Source organism: Dermacentor variabilis, chromosome 6 (assembly GCF_050947875.1).
Source record: "Dermacentor variabilis isolate Ectoservices chromosome 6, ASM5094787v1, whole genome shotgun sequence".
Taxonomy (NCBI): Eukaryota; Metazoa; Arthropoda; class Arachnida; order Ixodida; family Ixodidae; genus Dermacentor; species Dermacentor variabilis.
In genome coordinates this window covers 8,256,577-8,274,773 of record NC_134573.1, presented here as the reverse complement: position 1 = coordinate 8,274,773, position 18,197 = coordinate 8,256,577, and the positions used below count along the sequence as shown (strand labels likewise).

At 47.5% G+C, this 18,197-nt stretch overlaps 1 protein-coding gene across 4 annotated transcripts in view; it reads right to left on the bottom strand.

Annotated features, from left to right (window-relative positions):
* Positions 1–18,197, bottom strand: part of LOC142584603 (uncharacterized) — a 229,822-nt gene that overhangs the window by 163,831 nt on the left and 47,794 nt on the right. For all 4 annotated transcript variants that reach the window (XM_075694736.1, XM_075694737.1, XM_075694734.1 and 1 more), the window contains 2 exons: positions 13,673–13,854; positions 12,700–12,948 (listed from right to left, as the gene is read on the bottom strand). In XM_075694736.1, coding sequence (XP_075550851.1) covers positions 12,700–12,948; positions 13,673–13,854 — 431 coding nt within the window. The remainder of the gene's footprint in view (positions 1–12,699; positions 12,949–13,672; positions 13,855–18,197) is intronic.

Genomic DNA, 18,197 nt, shown 5'->3' with positions numbered 1-18,197 from the left:
TATCCCAGTCTGTGTGTATTGTCAGTTACAGCTAAACACATGGTTCGCCTCCCTGGGTAGCGGGCCGCGTCAGTGTACAAAACCGGTGTAATTGTGGTGCGGTCTCAAAAAATGCGTGCCAGGGCCTGAGTTTGGGCGCGTCTACGGCCGGCGTGTCGCTCAGGATGCATATTACGGGGAATCGGAGCTACTTGTATGCTAGCGCGTAGAGCAGAAGCGAGGCTATATTGTGGGACGTGTGTGGGTGTCTCAGGGACAGGATAGCCAAGGCGAGATAGTATAGTGCAGCCCTGACGGCTGCGTCTGAGACGTTGGAGCTGACCATTGCGATGAGCCTCCGAAAGCTCGCCTATGATGCTGTGGATACCAAGCTGAAGAAGCCGTTTTGTGGAAGCATGTGGAGGCAGCCCAAGAGCCACTTTCACTGCCTTCCGCAGAAGGGCGTCCATGTTCTGAGTTTGAGTGAGGGTGAGATTGTGATAGGGGAGGTGATATGTGAGCCAGCTGATTATCAGAGCCTGTACTATGTGGAGGACGTCTTTCTCGCGAAGGCCTCTTCTACGATTAGTAATGCGGTTTATCATATGTGTGACTTGTGCTATCTGCTGACCCAAAAGGTGCATAGTGTGCGAGGCTTTGCCATCAGACTGAATGTGGAGGCCCAAGATACGGAGTACATCTACCTGAGGGATGGGGCTGCCGTGTAAAAACAGGGAGATATTAGGGGATTCGTCGGTTCTGCGGCGCCTTCTGTGCACGAGGAGCAATTCGGACTTTTCAGCTGCACAGGAAACGCCTCCCGTGGCTGCATAGTTTTGCATAACACGCACAGCTTCCTGGAGAGCATCCTGGATGGCCCCGTCGAATCCCTGGGTTGCTCAGACAGTAACATCGTCGGCATAGAGAGCGTGCCGGATGGTAGATATCTGGTCTAGTAAGGGGGGCAGCTTAGCCATACCCATGTCGAAGAGGGTGGGCGATAGGATCGAGCCCTGTGGTGTTCCTCTACCTGTGAGTGCGATAACGTCCGACCGGAGCTCTGCTATGACAATAGTGGCTGTGCGGTCCGACAGGAAAGGTCTGACGTAGTTATAGGTACGTGTGCCGCATTGGGAAGAAGCCAGATTGTTGAGAATTAGGTCATGGGAGACGTTGTCAAAAGCCCCCTTGAGGTCCAGGGCCAGAATAGCTCTGGCTTGTGCAAAAGGGTTTAAGGCGCACCACGTGGACCACTTCCGATCGTGCGCGACGCCGCTGCGAATGCGAAATGCCGTCTGGCACGACCTCATAGTCCAGTGCGCCAATACGTCGGATGACCTTGTAGGGTCCGAAATAGCGTCGCAGTAGTTTCTCACTCAGTCCTCGTCGGAGTATCGGGGTCCATACCCATACACGGTCGCCAGGCAGGTACTCGACGAAGCGTCGTCGGAGGTTGTAGTGTCGGCTGTCGGTCCTCTGCTGGTTCTTGATCCGCGGGCGGGCGAGCTGTCGGGCTTCTTCGGCGCGCTGGAGATAGGTAGCGACGTCAAGATTTTCCTCGTCAGTGACGTGCGGCAGCATGACGTCGAGCGTCGTCGTCGGGTTCCTGCCATAAACCAGCTTAAATGGCGTGATCTGTGTTGTTTCTTGCACCGCCGTGTTGTAAGCGAATCTTACGTAAGGCAGGACAGCATCCCACGTCTTGTGCTCGACGTCGACGTACATTGCTAGCATGTCGGCGAGGGCCTTGTTCAGGCGCTCCGTGAGACCGTTTGTCTGCGGATGGTAGGCAGCTGTCCTCCTGTGACTTGTCTGGCTGTATTGTAGAATGGCTTGCGTGAGCTCTGCTGTAAAAGCCGTTCCTCTGTCGGTGATGAGGGCTTCTGGAGCACCATGTCGCAGCAGGATGTTCTCGACGAAAAATTTCGCCACTACGGCTGCGCTGCCTTTCGGTAGAGCTTTAGTTTAAGCGAAGCGGGTGAGATAGTCCGTCGCCACGACGATCCCCTTATTTCCGGAAGTTGATGTCGGAAACGGCCCCAATAAGTCCATCCTGATCTGCTGTAAAGGTCGGTAAGGAGGCTTGATCGGCAGTAGTAATCCCGCTGGCCCTGTCGGTGGTGTCTTGCGTCGCTGACAGTCTCGGCATGTCTTGACGTAACGGCCGACGTCGGCGGTCAGACGCGGCCAGTAATACCTTTCTTGTATCCACGATAGTGTCCGGGAGAAACCGAGGTGCCCAGCGGTCGGATCGTCATGTAGGGCGTGCAGTACTTCTGGACGCAGCGCCGACGGAGCAACAAGAAGGTAGTTGGCGCGGACTGGTGAGAAGTTCTTCACGAGTAGGTGGTTTTGAAGCGTGAACGAAGACAATCCACGCTTAAATGCCCTAGGGACAACGTAGGTGTGCCCTTCCAAATACTCGACTAGGTTTTTAGCTCCGGGTCTCCTCGTTGCTGTTCGGCGAATTCTTCCGCGCTTATTATTCCAAGGAAGGCGTCGTCATCCTCGTCATCTTGCGGCGGCGGGTCAATGGGGGCGCGTGATAGGCAATCGGCATCTGAGTGTTTTCGTCCGGACTTGTATGTTACAGTGACGTCGTATTCTTGTAGTCTGAGGCACCACCGTGCCAGCCGTCCTGAAGGGTCCTTTAAGTTAGCTAGCCAACACAACGCGTGATGGTCGCTGACCACTTTGAATGGCCTGCCATAGAGGTAAGGGCGAAATTTCGCTGTAGCCCAAACGATGGCGAGGCATTCCTTTTCGGTTGTAGAATAATTGCCTTCCGCTTTTGACAACGACCGGCTAGCGTAAGCTAACACGTGTTCATGTCCATCGTTTCTCTGGACTAGGACGGCACCGAGGCCTAGGCCACTGGCGTCAGTGTGTATTTCGGTATGGGCGTGCTCGTCGAAGTGCGCAAGCACGGGCGGCGATTGCATGCGTCGTTTGAGTTCTTGAAATGCGTCGGCCTGCGGCGTTTCCCACTTGAACTCGACGTCACATTTAGTTAACTTTTTCAGCGGCTCAGCGATGCGCGAAAGGTCCTTGACAAATCGTCTGTAGTAGGCGCACATGCCAAGAAATCTGCGTTCTTGACGATGGGCTGCGGGAACTTTGCAATGGCAGCTGTTTTCTGCGGGTCGGGGCGGACACCAGACTTGCTGATGACGTGGCCTAGAAACAGAAGCTCATCGTCCAAGACCAGCGTGCTAGCCGCAGACTGCAACGACTGCCCCCAGAGCACGGACTTCTACATGAGACGACAAAGAAGATCGTGGTCAAGACAACCCCAATGGCTGCCCCAGCGTCCCCCGTTATCCTACAACAACCTCGGGACCCACCAACCTTCCATGGAGCAGCGACTGAAGACCCGGACTCATGGCTGGAGACCTACGAACGAATCCCGACATTCAACAACTGGGACTCCGACGAGAAGCTGCGGCATGTCTACTTCGCCTTAGAAGACGCCGCCAGAACGTGGTTTGAGAACAGGGAGTCGACCTTGACAACGTGGGACCTGTTCCGTAGCGGCTTCCTGCGCACCTTTACAAGCGTCGTGTGCAAGGAAAGGGCCGAAGCTATGCTGGACGCCCGAGTGCAGCTACCAAACGAGAACGTTGCCATCTTTACGGAAGAAATGAGCCGTTTGTTCCGCCACGCCGACCCGGATATGGCCGAGGAGAAGAAAGTCCGCCTACTGATGCGTGGTGTAAAGGAGGAACTTTTTAACAGGAATGGTAAGAAGCCCACTGAAGACCATCGAAGAGTTTCTTCATGAGGCGACGAACATTGAGAAGACACCCGAGATCCGAAACCGGCAATTCGATCGCCGCACGAGCTCTACAAACTACGCCTGGGTTCAATCACTGGCTACCGACGATCTACGCGAGACTATCAGAGCGGTCGTACGGGAGGAGCTGCAGAAGTTCTACCCAAGGTCGCAGTCCCAAGTGGATCGAATCGCTGAAATCGTCAAAGAAGAGGTTCAGCGATCGCTTGGAGTCCCTGAGGTGCAACCACGATCACCGCAACTTCAGCCGCAAGCGATGACCTACGCCGCCGTCGCCCGCCGTCAAGGTCCCCCTCCGCGATAACGCCAGGGCCCTGTAACGCCGCAGTTCCGTCGTCCACCGCCGCCGCCGCCAGCACGCCCACCCGTCGCCCAGTGCAGCTACGCGAGGAAGACGGACATTTGGCGAGCCCCCGACCACCGCCCGCTCTGCTACCACTGCGGCGAAGCCGGCCATGTGTACCGCCGATGCCCATACCGCGACCTGGGATTGCGAGGGTTCGCTGTCGATGCACCGCGCCCTCGGGAAGGTGAACGCGCTCGTGACATCGCCGACTACCTCGCCGCTACTCAGTGGAGCCCTCGACGACCGTCCCGTTCGCCGTCACCAGGCCGCTACCTGTCGCCGCAGCGCCGACCATACACTGGCCCAGCCCGGGGCCGGTCAGCGAGCCCATATCCGGAAAACTAAAAGCAGCAACCGGTGTAGGTGCGGTTGCTGTTCGTCGAACTGACGAAGATCCTCCGCCGCCGCCGCCGAAGACGACGAAGAAACCATCTCGACGACGTAATAACGACACGCCGCCGTCCCGACGAAGTCAGGAAGCCAAGACAACACCGACGAAAGACGACCTGACGACGCGATGTTCCAGCTTCAGCTCAACACGACGCAGTCGTGATCCGACGCCAAGACCTAATTGCAGTGCCAGACAAAGAACGACCGACCTCGACGTGCTTCTCGACGGCCACGCAGTCACCGCTTTAGTGGACACAGGAGCCGATTACTCCGTCATGAGTGGACCCATCGCCGCGCAGTTGAAGAAAGTTAAAATTGCATGGGAAGGCCCTCAAATTCGGACCGCTGGAGGACACCTCATCACGCCGACTGGAATCTGCACGGCGAGAATAACCATTCATGACCTCCACCTCCACCAGATGTCACGTGGTAGTGACGGTGAAGAAAGCAGCAATACGGTGAAATACAAAACTAACTTTTATTGGGCGAACCTGTGCCCACAAAAACAGGCTACACTTATAGCCCAACGATAGCGGCGAACACGGTCGGCGGTCGTCGGAAATCTGCTCAGCAGGTCAAGCGCGTCCGCATATATACATCAGTCGTCGAATGTTCCAGAGTAATCGCTGGGACCTTCGTGCCTTCTACAAAGTTCTACACCATTCGCGTCAGATGATGAAATCAGATAACATAAAGTTAGGCGACAACAGACAGCGGATAGAAGCATCGATAACTTTCAAGAAACTTCGGATACATGCAGGCGCGTCCCACGCTGTGCGATTACATTTGTTAGGCGGCGAAACATGGTTGCCCGATAAAGATAAGTACACGTGTGAACATGGTTTTGAAATATGGCGCACAACAACGCCTGAAACAAACACCTCTCCATTTATGTTTTGTGTACTACGCAGAATACAGCAGTGGTGCCCTCAAGGTAACGTTTAACATCAGAGGTTGGATTGCGCAACATTTTGACGAGAGGAGTACGGTAGCGCGATTAAAAGATGGGACAAAAGAAAACACATAGGGACACACACACCGTGTCCCTATGTGTCTTCTTTTGTCCCGTCTTTTAATCGCGCTACCGTACTCCCCTTGAAGATGCATTACCAACAAGCCCACATTGCAACCCTCGTGAATTTTGACGAGACACACAGAAGAGAAGCACACACCACAGCACGCTACTTGCAACTATCGTTTTATTGCCTTGTCAGTAGAATAAATATAGGAAGATACTCAGGGGGGGGGCAGTAGCGACATAAAAAAATGTTTTGACAAACCCTTTCCCCTGAGTATTTTTCTATATTTATTCCACTGACACGAGAATAAAACGATAGTTGCAAGTAGCGCTCTGTGGTGTGTGTTTCTCTTCTGTGTGTCTCGTCAAAATGTTGCGCAATCCAACTTCGAATATGCTATACCAACATGCCCAGTCGTCAACCTTGGCAAATTTAACATCAGCTCATCCCTCTCGTGTTGAAATAACGTTAAAGAAATTAAACATTCGGCGTCAACATCCCCGCTAATTAATAATCGTCAATCAAAGCAAACTGCCCAGAAATCTTCGCTTACATCGATTCCCACAGTGCGTGGGATCTGCATAATTTTATTCCAGAATTCTGTATACATCGCTTTAACATTTAGTTCTGTTCCACAAAACTTATATATCTACCTTGTACCGCTACCTGTCTCTGTAACGGATCTGGTTGCATCAGTCTTTTCCCGGCTCTTTTTTTGACAAATCGTCTTTAAATCTAAGCGCTTCTGGAAGGTGTACTTCACATACGGCTCTCACTGGGTAAATTTTTGCTGCAGCAGACACACTTGTTGCAAAAATTTTCCCAGGTACGTTTTTCTCTTTAGGAAACCGGCTCGAGCCTCAAATAGCAGAACACTGCCCTTTGTGCAGATACTCTTGTTTCTTTCTTGCCATTCTTGAAAATAACCGTGGTCTTTCTTGCTTCTATTCTTAGCATCCAATCTGCTGTCTCTGTTTCTTTCAATTTCTTTATGCTGACTCCTGTTTATCTATCTACACTTTCAATACTTGGCTGCTTACTTCCTTGACCTCTTTTCTCCATTCTGTGTCGACGCTTTTCAGGTGCATATACTTGTGCACTTTAGCCGACCATTCATTTTCACCTTGTTCCTAGTACTTTTTCAAAACTAATTTTTGCTCTGCGCTCCTCGAACTTAAAGGGAGGCTCAACCCGTGTCACCCTGCACTGCCCCAGTTGTGGTTTTGCCGTGTGCTCCCAAATTAAACCGGCCTACCGATCTTTGGTCAACTTCTTACCCTTACAAGATGTCCAATTTTAAGTCGCAGAATGGCTAACGTTAGCGCTCGCACCACAATTCGCTTTCCTGGTTCCGCGCACCAACTCCTATTTATAGTAGCGTCAAAGTGCTCTATGTTCTATTATTGCTGCATTCTGCCTCACCTTTATTTTCAGATTATCGTAATGTGGTGTTTGAGCAACTCTTTCCTTCCGTTATGTATACGCCGAGGTATAAAAGAGCAGCTCGACAGGGATTCTTCAGTGGGCTCGGCGAAAACGCAGGAAGCGGAGCGTTAACCATGCGTCCCGTATTATTGTTCCAGGTTAGTTGTGTTCACTGATACCGCATCGATAAAAGAGGCGTTGTTGTCGTGCCGTACCCGCGGACTTTGATTGGATTAGCCTACGAGTGTTACCATCTGTGCAAATTGTTACTTTGTGGCGATGTAGAATGGAATCCGGGTCCTTCCAATGCTGATATGCTCCAGACGCTGATACAGGGCCAAAAGGCTATTAGGGATGGTCTGGCAGAGCTTAAAAAGTGTCAATTCCTTCTCGACGCGAATGGCCCACATTGAAACAAATGTCAGAGAAATAGCACAAAAAGTAGACAATTGTGAAATCCTTAGCAATTCTGTTGAAAAACTTCCACAAACACTCATATTGCAACACGCAAAACTATTAGAGCTGGAAGATTGGAGTCGGAGATCTAATCTTGTGGTTTTCGGCATAGATGACCGAGCAAATGAAACTGAGGCTGGCCTGCGACAGAAAGTAATCAAGGAGGTGTTCCAGGAAAGGCTTGGCGTAAAGTGTTTGTCTATTGCTAGGATACATCGCCTGGGAAAACATCCTGGAAAGCCAGCTGTAATCCAGTTTTTTTCAACATTATATGGAAAAACAAGAAGTGCTAGCAACTGCAAAAAGCTTAAGGGAACGCATATTTCCGTGCAAAATGACTTCCCTTTTGAAACATTAAGAAAACGAAAACTGTTGTGGCAAAGTGCTAAAGCTGATAAAGAACAAGGAAAGAAGGACGCACTGGTGAATGATAAACTCGCATCGATTCCCTATTCTACGCATGGGATGGCGTTTCGAACACACGTGTTGTTGTGCGATCCGGGGAAAATCCTATCAAAGAGCGTAGCTTTCACGGTCTGCACTTAAGAATCTTCGTGTGCTCTCTTTTAAGGCAAGAAACGTTGTGAGCAAAGTTGAAAAGACTAGAAATATTGCTTGTGACTTACGACGCTCATGTGACTGCTATCACTGGGACGTGGTTGCATGATGGCGTACACGATGATGAAGTTTTTCCGCCCGGCTATCAGATACACAGGCGTGATTGAGGCACACGTGGCGAAGGAGTTGCTGTTATTTCTAAACTCCGTATTGATGTGTGTCTGACAAACCAGATTCATGATGAGGAAAGCTTGTTTCTGAACGTCACTGTTAATGCTGTTACATTTATGCTTTGTGTTGTGTATAAAGCCCCTGAAATGTCAGAATCATTTATCGGACAACTTTACGACCATCCTCTTCTAAACCACCCACGACACGTGATTATTACAGGAGATTTCAACCTTCCAGCTATCAAATGGGACAAACTAGTTTACGGGCAATCTAAATCGAGTTATGTTATTTTAGACACAATGTTAGCTTTGACCCTTGATCAAATTGTCTGTGAACCTACGCGCAACAGTGCTGTCTTATTCTTTGTAACTGATATGTTTTTAAATGGTGTTATTGGTACTGAACCTGGTGTGTCGGATCACAGCTTATTGCTTCTTTCTTGGTCTTATCGAAGGTCTGCAAGGCATTCGAGTACTCATTCAGTGTGCCTTAATGAGTAATGACTTTGGCCGCGCCGATGATACATCTATCACAGATTACTTAGATGGTGCACTAAAGCACATTTCGCATGATGATGTTCATGCCTTGTGGGCACAATTTAAAAAGGCCGTCATATTCTCCATTGAACAATATGTCTCACTCCGAAAGGTACGTAAGAACCATAAAAATCCATGCATCTGTAGGGATATTATCCATATTAAACGTATAATCAAGCGACTTAGAAAGTGCAGAGACGTAACACCCGAGAACTTTATAGACTGAAAAGAAATTTGGCAACTAAAGTAAATGAAGCGTGGACACATTACTATAAAGCCCCTCTCCCTAGAGTCATTAGAGATGATGCTGCTAAATTTGGGAGATTTCTTGGTCAAGGCAATGAAACGGGAAATAAAATTAAACTGAATGGAAAATACGAAACTGACGGCTTTATAATATCGCAGGCTTTTAATATTTATTTTCAGAGCGTTTTCTCTCCGTCAAGTGCTTATGTACCCCAACCCGCTATGTTTCATGATATGGACATTCCTATCGCCACAAGGGATACACAGGCGTTGAGTTGATACACAAGTTGAGCACCAAAAAGAGTATAGAACCAGATCAAAGCCCAAATACATTTTTACAGCGCTATTGCATACAGATAAGCGATTTCTTGGCAAAAGTCTTTAATGCATCCTTGCATAGTGGCGAACTCCCGGACGACTGGAAAATTGCACGTGTTATCCCAATGTATAGAAAAGGAGATAGGTCAACAATTTCTAATTATAGGCCGAGTTCTTCAACTTTTGTTTGTTGCAAGTTGCTAGAGCATATTGTGGATCACAATATCCAGTGCTTTTTAGCAGATATTAATGTCTTATCTCCTTACGAACATGGGTTTCGGAAGGGAATGTCCACGACGACACAACTGGTAACAACTATTCACGACTTTTTAGCAGCTCTAGGTCGTTCTGGGCAAATTGGTAGACTTGTGTTAGATTTTTCTAAAGCGTTTAATAAGGTTCCGCACAGAAAACGACTTATAAAATTAAATAACCTAGGATTGCCGCTTTATCTTATCAAATGGGTTGATGCATAATTAACTAATAGAAAACAGTTTGTTGAAATGAAATCTAGTGTATCTAGGATGCTCGGCGTTACATCCGGTGTTCCACAGGGGAGTGTTTTGGGGCCATTATTATTTGTTATATATGTAAATGATTTAGTGCAAGTAATCCCTGACTCAGTGTATGTCCAACTTTTTGCGGACGATTGTATTGTGTTTAAAGAAATAACCTGCCATGAAGATCACATGGTATTACAGCGAACTCTCAGCCACATTGAATGCTGGTGCGCAGAGTGGGACATAGAACTAAACGTTCACAAAACAGTATTATTAAATTTAACGAGAAAAGGAATCCTAGCGTGTTTACTTACATGGCTCTAACAAGCATCCATATCTCTGTTCAAGCAGTAACTCAATATAAGTATTTAGGGATTACTCTTTCTAGTGATATGACATGGGGGGCGCACATCTCGGCAATTCGCGCAACAGCTTTTCGGAAAATATGTTTTTTTAAAGGAAGCTTGGAAAAGCAATGGTGAATGTTAAACTTCAAGCGTACAATGCCATTATCATGAATAAAGGGAAAAAGATATCCACCCGTTCGTAGCAATTGCTACAAAGGAAACCCATACGGATTCCTCGAAAGAAAAGCCTCATAGTTGAAGAAAAATTCGCCCTGGTCCGGGATTCGGACCCGGGACCACCGCCTTTCCGGGGCAGCCGCTCTACCATCTGAGCTAACCAGGCGGCTAGGAGATGGCAGGGCGAAGTCGAATTTGTCGACAACACGAAGCAAAGGCAAGAGTTTGACGTAGTAGTTCTGCGGAAACCCCCAAGGTGGAGAGAAGTAATAAATAAAGGGGAAAAAAGGAAAAAAAAAAACGGGCACACGGGCTTCTTTCGAGGAACCCGTATGGGTTTCCTTTGTAGCAATTACTACGAACGGGTGGATGTCTCATTTTCCCTTTATTCATTACTTCTCTCCGCCTTGCGGGTTTCCGCAGAGCTACTACCTCAAATGCCATTATCAGACCTAAATTGGAGTATGCGTCCGTTGTATGGGATCCCCTCAGAAAAAAAAAAAAAAAAAAAAAATATATATATATATATATATATATATATATATATATATATATATATATATATATATATATATACAGTGCTTAGAACGCCCACAAATGAAAGCATTCAGATTTATATTTAATACATATAAAAGGCTGGATTCTCCAACTAAGCTCGTGATTGCGCATAACATCCCCACATTAGCTGTACGAAGAAAAATCAGTCGACTAAAATTCTTGCGTAATATTTTGTGTGGAAAAATAAATATATCTGTACCCTCGTATTTAAAGTCCATTACAAGAAGACCAGCGCGTAACACTCAGCAACACTCCCTACAAAGAATTTTTGCCAAAACAGAGCCATTGAAACAGAGTTTTTTCCCACGCACAGTTTCGGATTGGAACAGTCTACCTGAATTTGTTTGTGAGGCTGAAAATTTTGACGAAGCCCTTTAACTGCAATTGTTCTGTTAAATATAGACCCAACCAAAGTGTTCTGTTAGTTCTGGTGCAAGTACTGTTGTAAATTATTTATGCGCTGTTCTTCTTTTTACGTGTGTGTGTGATATATCGTCCTAGTGAAACCGATGTATTATATTGTCGTGCCAATGTTGTTGGAAACTATTTCCGTGCTGTTCTTCGCGCATTTCATTGTAATTCCACTCCTGCTTGTGCCACGTTGACCTACAGTATTGTGAAATAAATAAAAATCAAAAAATTATATTGCTTTACAATGGGTATGACGCTGTTGAAACGGAAGATATGCTGCTGATATGCTGTTGAATGGACACCACGTAGTTACTCGTATCTTCATTCAAGATCATAATTTCCGATTTCTTTGTGCAAAACTTAAGGCCAAGATTTGCCGTAGTGTTGCCATATATATTCGCCAGTGTCTGTAGACTTCTTGCATTGTACGCTAGTGGCAGTATTTCGTCCGCATACATCAGTGCGGGGAACTTCTGTTGCATCAATTAGCCATTACGCATGCATTATAAATCAGATCATAATTTACTGTTATCCAGTTGTCTATCTGTGCCTTTAACATAAAGCGCGAACAACAATGGAGACACAGGACATCCTCGCACCAACAATACTGGTAGCGACCTCTGGGAAAGCACTGTCTCACCAGGGAGCACGCAAAACTAGAGTGACACACATAGTCTACTTCAGTGCTAGTGTAAAGCATTGAGAGCGACATAATCGTTAACGTGCCGCACTTCTATGATTCTCCTTGGATGATAAGAATGGCTCGACAAAAAAAAAATTATATGTATTCTACTTAGAAGATGTCGCCGCCAACTTTGCTACTGTAAGGGCTCCCGCTACACTGTAAAATAATTTACACCCTAAAAAGTGAAAAAGGGTGTAAATGTGTCTATAACTCACACCCTTAGGGTGTTATATATGTAATGGACACCCTAAGGGTGTGAGTTATAGACACATTTACACCGTTTTCACTTTTTAGGGTGTAAATTATTTTACAGTGTAGATCACCACGGCATCAGGTATCTAGCGGTAGAAAACGATGATGATGGGCTTCTTCTCGATCTCCTAATGCTCGTTGGCCTGCACAACCTCTGGCACGCCAGAATGGCTGTTTATTACTGTGACCAAGACGCACGACCCGCGCGAATGTACTTCCGAGAAAGCATAAACGCCTATCTGGAGGTGCAGAAAGTGCAACAATGCCCTCCGGAATGGTTGTCGAAGTGGGAACCCTTGATAAAACTAAGAAAATTTTGATGTGACTGCAATCATGTTTGTTAGTAGATGTTACATATGCATTCCACGTGCTTAACTCCGGTGTTGGTAATGAGCCAACGAAGAAATAAAAAACTGCAGGTGCGCCGCCGTTCGAGGGCCGGACGGGAAAAGGGGGCCGGCGTCGAGGCGCTGCTGCCGTCCACGGCGGGGAGCTTGCGGGCCACGGCCCTCGGCGCGGAACGAAGGCCTACCTGAGGTCGAGGAAGAAGAGCGCGTCCGGCAGCATGGATCGCTCGAGGACGGCGATGTTGTTCTGCGACAGATCCAGCTGCAAGAGGCGGTAGAGCTTGGCAAAGGCTCCGCTCTCGATGCGCGAGATGCGATTGGCCCTGAGAAGCAGCGACCGAAGGCTCAGCGGCGCCTTGAACCAGGAGGCGCGCACTGTGGTCAGCTGGTTGAAGGACAAGTCCAGCATCTCCAGTGCTTGCAGGTGGCCCATCCTGCGCGTAAGGTGAGCGTCATCGGAAGGCCCTCAATTTACTGGTCGTTAAACTGCGCACAATCTGTCTCGCCTGCAGATTAAATGTGTTCACCTTTTCTATAGCATCCCGACGCAGTTGTTACCATGTGACTAATTTATTTGATTTCATTTCATTTATGCGTCACGAACAAGTACAACCATGCACATGATCTAAATAGGAAAGCAGGAAGAAAGCTGCGTCTAAGCTCCAGTTCGACACGCCCTCTCATACAAGTCGGGCAGAACAGTCGTCGCGCAACTGAGCAGAACTTTAACATGTACGAGGTACGTCATCGTAAACATTGCGCAGAAAATACATGGTAACGCATGATGGCGAACGACGTAATTACCATATAAAAAGTAAATAATAGCCCATAAATGTCGCATAATTAACACTAGTGACTAGTTTTTGTTTTTAATAGCTTCCTAATGCTGTACTATGCAAAACACTCAGAATTAAATGCACCCGACGCGTGGCGTAGCGGCTATATGGCGTTGCACTGCTAAGCCCAAGGGAAGGAATCTCGGATGGCGAAGCACGCCCGTGAGCCATACGTACAGAGTTCAAGGACCCCGGCAGCGGCGAGGCTTATAATCATATCGTGGTTTTGGCGCGTAAAAAGCCCAAGCGACCACTCGCATCGAGCTGATCGTAACATTTCGCAACACTAAATGATGGCAACCGTGAAGTAGAGGAGGCGTGCCTGTGGAATGGCTGCGAGCTGTCGAGTGCACACCGACGCAGGGCCAGCGAGCGCAGAGTGTCCTGCAATCCTAGAAGGGCGTCGTCGCTGTCCCCCTGCACGAAGCTGGCCAGTGGCGTGTCCCACAGGTGGACCTCGCTCGCGCGGACATCCAGGAACAGGTTGCTCGGAAGGTGGCCCAGCTACGACACACAAGCATCGTCATGTCACGGCACCGAGTCACAGCCTGTGCGCACTTTTCGCTTTCGCGTGCGCCTGCTGTGACCTGGTCACTCCGGCGTACGGTCACAAATGGATGTCCTTTTTTACTGCGAAAGCATTATATGCCCCATTACGGGAAATTCCTGCGTTGTCGGCGGCGCCGTGACCGAAAAAAGGTAACCATGATTAAAACTAGCGCCCGCGAATTTTCTAATTACATCGCTCCACCTAGAGTCTTCTGCCGTCCTCGACTGCGTTTCCCTTCTCTTGGTATCTATTCTGTGACCCTAGTGGTCCAGCGTTTATCTAACCTGCGCATTACAGGACCTGCCCAGCTCCATTTTTTTTCTCTTAATGTCAGTTAGAATACCGGCTATACCCGTTTGCTCTCCGATCTGAACAGCTCTCTATCTGTTTCTTAACCTTATGCCTGGCACTTTTCGTTCCATCGCTTTTTGCGCGGTCCTTAACCTGGTTTCCAGCTTCATTGTCAATCTCCAAGTCTCTGCCCCATACGTCAGCACCGGTAAAATGCACCGATTGTACACCTTCCTTTTCAATGATAATGGTAAGCTTCCAGTCAGGAGCTGACAATGTCTGACGTATGCGATCCAAACCATTTTTATTATTCTGTGAATTTCTTTCTTATGATAAGGGTTCCCTGGGATTAGTTGACCTAGACAAACGTACTCCTTCAAAGACTCTAGATGCTGACAGGCGATCCTGAACTCTTGTTCCCTTGCCTGGCTATTCATCATTATCTTTGTCTTCTGCATATTAAGCTTCAACCCCACTCTTACACTGTCTCTGTTAAGGTCTTCAATCATTTGTTGCAATTCGTCTGCAGTGTCGCTGAATAGAACAATGTCATCGGCAAACCGAAGGTCGCTGAGATATTCGCCGTCAATCCTTATTCCTAAGCCTTCCCAGTTTAATAGCTTGAATACTTCTTCCAAGCACGCAGTGAATAGCATTGGAGAGATTGTCTTCTTGTCTGACCTGTTTCTTTATAGGTATCTGCCAACTTTTCTTGCGTAGAATTAAGGTAGCTGTGGAATCTGTAGATGTTTTCCAAGGTATTTGCGTAAATGGTCTGTATTTGTTGATTACGTAATGTCTCTATGGCTGCTGGTATTTCTACTGAATCAAATGCTTTTTTGTAATCTATCAAACCCATATAAAGAGGCTTATTGTACTCTGCGGATTTCTCGATTACCTGATTTATGACATTGTATGCGACCCATTGTAGACTATCCCTTCCTGAAGCCAGCCTGTTGCCTTGGTTGACTAAAGTCCAGTGTCGCCCTTATCCTATTGGAGATTATTTTGGTAAATATTTTATATAATACTGGGAGTAAGTTAACCGGCCTATCATTTTTCAATTCTGCCATGTCTCCCTTTTGTGGATTAATATAATGTTTGCATTCTTCCAGTTTTCTGGGACCCTTACAGTCGATAGACACTTCGTATATAGAGCCGCCAGTTTTCCAAGCATTGCGTCTTCTCCATCTTTGATTAAATCGACTGTGATTCCATCTCCTCCTGCCGCTCTTCCTTGTTTCATTTCTTGCAAGGCCCTATTGACCTCGTCGCTAGTTATAGGAAGAGTTTTTGTATCCTGTTCATTACTGTTTCGAATGGAGGTATCCTGACTTCTCTGAGTACTGTGCACGTCAGCATAGAATTCTTCAGCTGCTTTTACTCTACCTTTGCAATTGCTGATGATATTTCCCTGGTTTTCTTTCAGTGCATTCATCCTGGTTTGTCCTATGCCAAGTTTCCTTCTTATTGATTTCAGGCTGAGTCTATTTTTTACGGCTTCTTCAGCCTTTCTCAGGTTGTGGTTTGGAATATTACATTGTTTCACCTTGTTGATCAGTTTTGACAGTTCGGCGAATTCTATTTTGCCTCTTAAATTGGACACTTTCATTCTTTGTCGTTTCTTTATTAGGTCTTTCGTAAATTGTGAGAGCTTACCTACTGGTTACCTTGGTGCCCTGCCTCCCGCTTCAATTGCTGCCTCTGAAGCGAGCCTAGTTAAGATTTCATTCATTACCTCTATGCCATCATGATGTCTCTGTTCTATGGCTGTATATTTGTTTGCAAGTACTAGCCTGAATTCGTCTGCTTTTACTCTTACTGCCTCTAGGTTAACCTGCTTCTTCTTGACAAATCTTACTCTTTCCTTCTTTAAATTGAGATTAATCCTAGCCCTCACTAGCCTATGATCACTGCGCTTTATCATACCTATCAGTTCTACATGCAGCCCTATGCTGGGATCGGCAGAAAGTATGAAATCAATTGCATTTCCTGTTTTACCATTAGGGCTTCTCCAGGTCCACTCTCTGTTGCTACGCTTCCTGAAAAAGTTGCTCATTATTCGAAACTTGTTCCTTTCTGCCAATTCTACCAGCATCTCTCCTCTAGCGTCCCTAGAATCGACGCCATAGTTGCCAATTGCTTGTTCACCAGCCAGCTTTTCTCCCACTTTTACATTAAAGTCGCCCATTACTGCAGTATAATGAGTTTGCACTTTTCTCATCGGTGATTCAACATCTTCTTAAAACTGATCTACTTCCTCATCATCGTGATTGGATTTTGGAGCGTACGCTTGTACTACGTTTACTCTATACCTCCTATTAAGCTTGATTACGACAACTGCTACTCTCTCATTAATGCTGTAGAATTCGTCAATGTTTCCCGCTATATCCTTATGGATTAGGAGTCCCACCCCGCATTGCTTCTTATCTGGTAGACCTCTATAGCAGAGGAGATGGCCGTTATTCAGCAATGTATAAGCCTCCCCAGTTCTTCTAATCTCACTAAGGCCGATGATATCCCAAACAATGCCTGACATTTCCTCAAAGAGTCCCGCTAAGCTAGCGTCACTCGACATAGTTCGGATGTTAAAGGTTGGCAGGGTCAGTTTCCATTGGCGACCTGTCCGGACCTAGAGATTCTTAGCTCCCTCTGCTGCGTTACAGGTCTGACTGCCGCCTTGGTCAGGTGCTGCGCAGCTGCTGGGGACTGAGGGCCATGAGTTAATGTAGGAATCATCAGGAAGGTAGCGACTGAATACTGCACCAGGGAGGCCAATACCGATTCTGGTGAGAGAGTGTTTTTGTCCAAGCTAAGTGGGCCTTTCTAATTTGGTTGTGCCTGGATCTGTATAGCCCCACTCGCTCTACTAATTTTTAGTGGAAAATATTATAGTGCCCGCATATACGTGTACGAAATGGTAGGAAATAAGAATTTCCATTCCGAAGAGTAAATCCAGGGTAAATCAGTCGAATACGTGAAGCGAGACGAGACACACGCGACTAACGCAGCTATCACGCGTGTGGCACAATGATACGTCTCGGAAATCTACGCCAATTAGTTGGTTTGAAATTGTGAAGGAGTCGTGCCGGAGTTCGGGCTGTATTGCAGGCCTTGCTTTCTTTCTCGCTGCGGACGCGCGCACACGCCTGTACCGCATCGTTCGGCTCAGTCAGACCGCGTTATGTTTCGCCGACCGTGTGCTATAGGGGAACCCGGCTCCGTCATCTGTCAAGCCTTTTATTCGCTGCGAGTGCTTGCCTCCCTCACCATAGCAGCAATATTTTGGTGGACCGAGCATCGAGCGACGCTCCTGCGAGACTTCCGGTTCAGCTTCTGAGACGAAGTTCAAAATAAATCAGAGAAAAATAGAAAAGAAATAGTAGCGCACAACATTCATGATTGGATGATAGAGCTTAAGTTTAGTTACAGGTTGAGTTACTGTAACGTCTGGAATAATTAGAATTAGAAATCTTTGATTACCGCACACCAAAGCACAGAATCGTAGTTAAGCCACGTGAGCACGACTGTGGCGAAATTCTGGAAACCCGGAAGTCGAACGCGGTAATAATGACGTCACAATGAAGGTGAAATGATATTCAACCGATTAATCAATGGAAAACAGTTGCCTGGCATAGACTGAACATCTGCCTAGCAGAGCGGGTGTGACCTCACTCGCTCGTCTCTCGCTACTCATTTCCAAGCCTACACCCGCTCGCTCTCTCCCTCGCTTGCTCGCAACAGCTCCGTGCGCGCGCTCGTTACATTCTCTGACGTCGATACCAGAGAGGTGTTCTTCGTGTAAAACCCCTAAATGATATAAAAGTAACGACATCTCCTATGCCGGTGCTCCTTCTCTCGGCGCCAACAGCGGCGGCACCTAGGCCGGGTACAGCTAGCAGGATCGTTCGCCCCTTTGGCGCGCTGCGCACTGCGCGCCTCGAGGATTTGGTTGTTGCGTTTACGAGAGGACACGCCATAGATGAGTTGATCCAATAACTGGCGG